Source organism: Quercus suber, unplaced genomic scaffold (assembly GCF_002906115.3).
Source record: "Quercus suber isolate HL8 unplaced genomic scaffold, Cork oak 2.0 scaffold_354, whole genome shotgun sequence".
Classification (NCBI taxonomy): domain Eukaryota; kingdom Viridiplantae; phylum Streptophyta; class Magnoliopsida; order Fagales; family Fagaceae; genus Quercus; species Quercus suber.
The window spans coordinates 605,943-612,955 of NW_027069806.1; the positions used below are offsets into that span (position 1 = coordinate 605,943).

Sequence of the window (7,013 nt, forward strand, 5' to 3'; positions counted from 1 at the left end):
TGCTTCCAAATTAAAATACTAATAGCCTAATACACTATTAGGACCTAAAACATAAAAATACAATTGACTTGTAAACATAAATAATACTAAATAAAAATTTTCATGTGTCTCCCACATCATTGAGTCTTATAGTATTAAGTTTCTTTAGGTCGGAAAATTGGTGGTTCAGTTTTAATAAAGTTTCACTAAAATAGGGGTAGTTTAATAATTTCCAAATTTTCTGGAATATTAGTCGTAGGCTGTTTTAAAGGCCTATGAGTCTTACTTTATGTTTTGAGTCTTTGTCTATATGATTTAGAAGTTCTTAATTTTTTTTTCTTTATTATTAGGAGTCCTAGTCTTTCAAGGAAGAGGTTATTTAGGAGATGCGATTGCTTAGAGAACCTAGGTGTGATTACCTGCTTATCTTTCCTGTTTCTTGTTATATTCACTGTTTTAACACCAAACAACCATCAAACTAGTTCAGGATCCAATCTTTTTATTACTCGAATCATACCTAAACCCTAACACATCAAACCCTATTCAAGAACCCTAATTTAGTGCTGAATTTCTAAAGATCCCACATCAAAATTGGTATCAAAGCTGACAAAATATTAAAGGCTTGCTAATGAGTTTAATTAACTAGCACACATAACTCAAAAATTGTTGCACAGCCGTTTAGGTAGATGTTTTTCCGAAACAATCTTTATAAATTCTACTTGCACAATCCAATGACTCAATGAAATGATCACATATGGCTTCATCCCAAACCAAGTTTCCATAATTTTCTAAATCTCCAATATAATCCAATGACCAATAATCTAAATGCAAGGAACAAAGAAGAAGAGGCCACAGATTTAGAGTAAGGGGAACTTGTTAATTCCCCTACATCTTGCTCAAAATTCACAGTTATCACTTTCACACAAAGAATAATCACCTTCCTTGCAAAATCTTCCATAAGCTCTTTAAATCAATTCTGGATTTTCTATTAAAAATTCTACATTCCAACATAAAAAATAATTATAAAAAAAAAAAGATTTGGGGTCAAGGCCTTTTTTTTTTAATAAGAAGGTATAAATCATTTTTGTATGAGAATATTTCATATTACGAATTCCACTTTTCCTAGGCAAAGGGCTTTTCTTCTTGATGATCCACCCTTCTAGGAGTGTCATTAGAATAGTCTTTGGTCCATCACAAAACAAGATGTTGAGATATCTTTGAACTACTATTTTATTAATTAACTCTTCCTTTTTCTATGAGAGACTAAATTGATAAATCATACATTCTTTCTTGGTTGCATCTTTTAGTGATTTTCACTTAAAACAAAACAATCCATACAATGATTCATTTTCCTATGTGGTGGATCTATACAGATGACTTTGTCATTCAATAACAAATCATTGTAAGATGAAACCATTAAAAAAAAAAAATCAGAGCACAACTTTGCTAACCCTTATTCTTTCAATTAGTATGTTACATACACTGAGGGGGGGGCCTTAGCCCTTAGACCCAAGACTTAACCTCCACCCCATTCTTATTGGTTCCATTTGAAGCCATAATCATGTCAACTTACTCTCAATCAAAGGGTAAGACATCAAGAAAAAGCCTTATGATAAAGAAACCATTACATTAAGTTCCTTCCTCATGAATATATAGCTAGGCCTCAAATTTACCATTCTAACAATGAAAAACCTAAAATTATGAAAGGAAATCCAGAATCAATTCAAAAGATTTTTAGGAAAGACTCGGATAGGAAGGTGCATACTCTGACAAAAAAAAAAGTCTTTTTTTTTTTTTTCCTTGGATGCTAATCAAGTTAAAATTATACTATGCTACTTGTGACGACACAAGATGAGAAGTATTTCACAAGGTCCACCATACTTTACATGTGTAGCATCTTCATCTTTGCCACTTGTTGCATTGTACAGTGGGACCATCAGATTATATTAAAAATTTCTAGAATTCTTGTAGCTGTAAACTTGGCTTTGGTAAAGCCATAAATGATATATGGCTATTTATAGTCATGTGACAATGTAGCCAAAGATTATACAGACTTCACAAACTCACAAACGTGCTCGCCATACACTCACACCTAGGAAGCACGGGTGTGGATTCAGGTTCGGATGTGGATGTGGATGCAAGTGCGGTGCGGGCGGCAACATGGCAATTTTTGAAAAAGCAAGACATAGGTGCGGCGAGATTAATTAAATATTAAATATATTTTTATTTTTATTTTCTATATATTGCTAAGCATTTTTTTTCCATATAATGGTAAACATATATCATTTTATGAGCAAAAGTAAATAATAAAGTGAGAATTGAGATGATTTTAGGGTTGTTTCCTTTAAAGTCTGCCCACAAAACAGTGTGTTTTGATCCGGTGTGTTTTGATCTAATCTTTTACATTTTTTTTTTAACAAGTATTTTGGCCCATATCGAACCGTATCGGCCCATATCGGTCTGAATTGGGTCCTGTTTCGGACTGTTTTGGATCGAATTGGACCGTATCAGACAGAATCAGACATAATCTGGCCTTGTCAAAAAAAAAAATCGCCACCAGACGCGCATGCAGCCACATCCACGTGAATCCAACTTGGGTGCACTGGCCAAATCGGCGCACCTGTGCTTCCTTGACACACACTCACAAAATTTTTTTTTTTTTTTTTTTTTTTGATAAGTAATAAAGATTCATTGATATCAAAAAGAGAGAGACACCCAAGTACACAGGGAGTACAAAAATAAAATATAAACCCACCTAAAGGCCAATTTGGATTTTGAGAAGGAGTAGAGTAAAGTTGGCCGGAAATTAGACATTTTTCCACACTTTTGGAGGTACATCAACTAATTAATTAGACTTATAAGCTAGCAATTTAATATTAATATACTTCTGCAAAATATGGGGTACATGCGCTTGTGAACCATCATAAGCAAAACATAACCACAAGTTCCCAATCACAAACAAAATTGATTAGATAGAGAGATGTACCAATAACATTAATTCTTTTTATTACGAACATGCCACACTTTATAGGTATCTGCACATATTGATTAAACTTTTCTATAAGTAAACAGTGCAAAAAGGGGCACAACCCTAGTACATAGGAGAATACAAGGAAGAACCCAAAAAAAGGATTAAAAAAATACAAAAAAATTATCTAAAATTCATATCAGCTAGGAATTCAATAAAAGTATTAGACTTAAAAGAATTAGAAATCAACGTATGTGCACCTTATTATCCATCATAAGCAAAACATAACCACAAGTGCTCAATCCTAGACAAAACTCATTACAGACAAAGATCTACTAGAAACATTGATTATTTTCTATCACACTTGTTTGATTTATACCCTTTTTTTTTCTATCATGCTTGTTGGACTTCATTTAACCAAGTCCCATACATTTTAAAAGAATTAAAACTTATTGACATTTAGAATCTTCAGAGGAACAGCTCACTAAGTCAGCACTTATTTAGGTATCTATTTTTGCAAAAACTTCAACAAATTTTAATGGCTGTGCACTATTATAAAAGTAATAACTGGATATGGAGTTTACTAATTTTAAACAAATCCAACCTTCTAAAAAATAGATAAACTTACCAACAGTGATGTCACAGCCACCAAAAAACTCTCCTTCAATGTAAAGTTGAGGAAAGGTAGGCCAGTTGGAATACTGTTTTAATCCTTGACGTAGTATTTCATTTTCTAGAATGTTGATTGTTTCAAAAGGTACATTAAAAGACCTCAATATCTGCACAACAGTGTTTGAAAATCCACATTGTGGAAAATCCTTCGTTCCTTTCATAAAAAGAACCACTTTGTGCGAAGTAACAACTTTATCCAATGTAGTCTTCAGCTCAGGAGTTAATACTGCAAACACACACACAAATAAAGAAAGAGAAGGAGATGTTTTTCAGCATCTTAACGTCTCAAAGCAAGATGTTAGAACTGCACAAAAGAATTAATTGCACATATGTATCTTTTTTCTTTGGAAATTATTATTATTTTTTATAAAGAAAAAATAAAGGGATTTTAAGATAATGACCATATCTACATGATCTTTCAGTATCATAATACAAGTTGCACAAAATGAAAAAGAAAAGACCATGTCAAGATTTTTTCTCTTTCAGTAACAAAGACACTTAAAGATTTTTTATCAAAGTCAAGTGTGCAAAAGCACAACCCAAGCATTTTAGTTTTTGCTAAGAGCCATAGAGATTTCTTTTCTATCTGCCAGGACACTTCTTGCTAAGGGTGGCCATAGTTGGTACACTCAAAGACACTAATGAACCCAAGCGGGAAGGCGATCCTTTCACATATGATTACCACTTGGAAGACCTGTTCTATTTTCCTTCATTATAACTATGGGACCGACAGTACAATTTGTCATTCCAAGCACAGCAAACCTAGATTCCCATTCCAGTTTTGCTTTATCTTTTAAATTAAAAATAGATCTATCAAAAGAATGTGATAGGGAATTGCCCAAGTACACAAAACTTATAAAAGAGAGACACTGGAGAAATCAAGTCCTAAGATAGAATCATCTCTAGGGAACTATTTTTTTTTTTTAGGCTTAAATGCATTGCAGATACTAGCTCCATGAAATCACGATTGAATTTATAAGTGAAATATACGCTACACTTTTTAAATACAGAAGACAAGGTAACAAAGTGCCACGTGAAACTAAATGAAGTTCAATAATATGCGCAACAAATCAAACCACAAGGTTGAATAACAATTTTTTTTTTTTTAATAAAGGTTGAATAACATGTTCGAAACAGAATAATTATCAACATGTACCAGAGGACATTGCTCCTCTCCTTTTGTTTGATGTTCCTTAATGAAGTTTTTCTTCCCTGGGCCCCATGGTCCGGGTTCTTAAAAAAAAAAACAAGGAGTAGATGTTAACAACAGAGCTTCATATCAACTATAATAAGGAAAAAAAAATTGCTTCTAAAGCGAACTGAAATATTATTAGTCTCTTGAAAAATCCTAAAACTCAAGTCAAAAAAGTCGGAAATTGAATATCACAAAATTCATAAACACGACAACCATGATGGATGATACCCATCAACCTTTTCTTCAAATTTTTGTAAACCCACTACAACCCATGCATCTAAAATCATATCCCATTAAAATTAAAAGTTATTTACTCAAATCAGATTACACCCATCAGAGAAAACTCAGAGGAAGAAATGACAAATCCTAAAACCCAGTTCAAAAAAGTTGAAAAATTGAATATCACAAACACAAATAGACAACCAAGATAGATGATACCCATCAATCATCTATCATGGTTGTCTACTCAATCATCTATCATCCCATTAAAATTAAAAGTTATTTACTCAAATCAGATTACAGCCATCAAAGAAAACTCATCAGGATCCAGTATTACAAAAACAAGAAATGAAGAAAAAGAAGAAGGATGAACGAGTAGAATGGAGTACCTGAGAAGCAACGAATGGAAGCAAGCCTTGTAGAGCTTGAGCCATTAAGGATGGTTCTGGAAGAAAAAGAAGAAGAAGAAGTAAATGTAAGAGGGCGGGTGGGGCAGTGGAGGAGTGTAGAATGGATATTGGTGGATGTAGTTTTGGTCACTGAACTAACGGGGAAAGATGATGCTATTGCTGCTGTCGTCTCAAAGCCAAGTACGCAAGACATCATTCCTTCCTCCTCTACTTCTCCGATGAGAGAGAAAGAGAGAGAACCACAAAATGCTAGCGGTCTTGTTTGTTCTACACGTGGGGGTGGTAATGTTTAGTTCTATGTAGCCAGGTACCATGTACCAACTGCTCGGAGTTATAGCTCAATTGGTTATCAAATCATTTGCAAAAGGCGAACATACATTTTTAGTCCTTATATTTTGGCCTTATCCTCAATTGGGTCTCTAAATTAATTTAGCTCCTAGGTCAATCTCTGTTTTTTAAAAATCATTTTTAAAATAGTCTCTGCCGTCAACCCAGTGATAGAAAATGCTGAGGTGGCAAACGGAGGTCCTAAGTGTCAAACCTATTTATTAAAATAATAATTAAAAAGCCAACATGTCCCACTTACACCCACATGACCCCTCACGTAACTCTGCCAACTCATCTCCCGCGGACTTAGCCCTCACATGACCCTCACATGTTCCTGCCACATCATTTTCTTGCCCACTTTGCCCACACATGACCCTCTTGTGACTGAACCCATAAACTACCTTCAGTCCTTCACTAAAAATCCCCAAATTTCACCTTCACCTGGAAACTAAACCCTAACAATCCCAAATCAACTCGTGTCATGTTCATCCTCGTGTTCTTCCCCAACATCCAACTTGAAAACCATAACATTCCCTTGACAAAACCATTTCCCTGAAACTTGAAAAACCCTTTATCTTTAGCCATTTCTCTAAAACCGTAACATTCTCCTGAGAAAAACTCTAAATCACTCATAGACAAAAACTGGGTAAAGCTCTCACAAACAAAAACTGGGTAAAGCTCTCACAGGCAAAAACCATAACATTCCTTGAGAAAATACTCACAGACACACACGAAGAACCCTAAATCACTCACAGACAAAAACTCTGCCTCACCCACTCATCAAAACCACATTGAAGAGATGGAATCAAGCTCATCATCCTCGGCAAGCCTGAAGAGGAAAGCATCACGCATGTGTTATTGCCCCAGCCCTGGTAAACAAGATCTAGTGGTGTCCTAGACGGAAAACAATCTAGGAAGAAGGTTCTATGGGTGTCCTAATTACTGGGTAAGGTCTGATTTATTTCAAAAAAAATTTCTTTAGTTCGTTTTTTTAGTGGGTTGATTTATTTGGTTTGAATTTTAGGTTGGACGGAAGTGCAAATATTTTCAATGGATTGATGATAAGATTTGTCCGCGTGGTAAAGTACTTATCCCAGAACAGAGGCAGACCATTCTCAGACTCGAGGCTAAAGTTTCAACTTGCAAAAAGAGGGAAAAGTGTTTAACTGTGTCTCTGATTTTGGCATTGCTGATGTGTGGGATCTGCCTTTGTGTGATTTTAGTTTTGGTGGTTTATATAGGT

At 34.6% G+C, this 7,013-nt stretch overlaps 1 protein-coding gene across 5 annotated transcripts in view; it reads right to left on the minus strand.

Annotated features, from left to right (window-relative positions):
• Positions 1-5,766, minus strand: part of LOC112034112 (monothiol glutaredoxin-S14, chloroplastic) — an 18,852-nt gene extending 13,086 nt beyond the window's left edge. For 2 of the 5 annotated variants that reach the window (XR_010623673.1, XM_065760125.1), the window contains exons 1-2: positions 5,423-5,766; positions 3,576-3,845 (exon numbers count right to left, since the gene is read on the minus strand). Coding sequence is in view for 4 of the 5 variants with exons in the window: in XM_065760125.1 (XP_065616197.1) it covers positions 3,576-3,845; positions 5,423-5,639 (487 nt within the window). In the remaining variant the exon portion in view is untranslated. Of the gene's footprint in view, positions 1-2,965; positions 3,015-3,575; positions 3,846-4,775; positions 4,853-5,422 lie in introns of all 5 variants that reach the window. The other 3 variants (XM_065760126.1, XM_065760127.1, XM_024066893.2) reach the window with 3 other exon arrangements.
• Between the last annotated feature and the right edge of the window lie 1,247 nt (positions 5,767-7,013).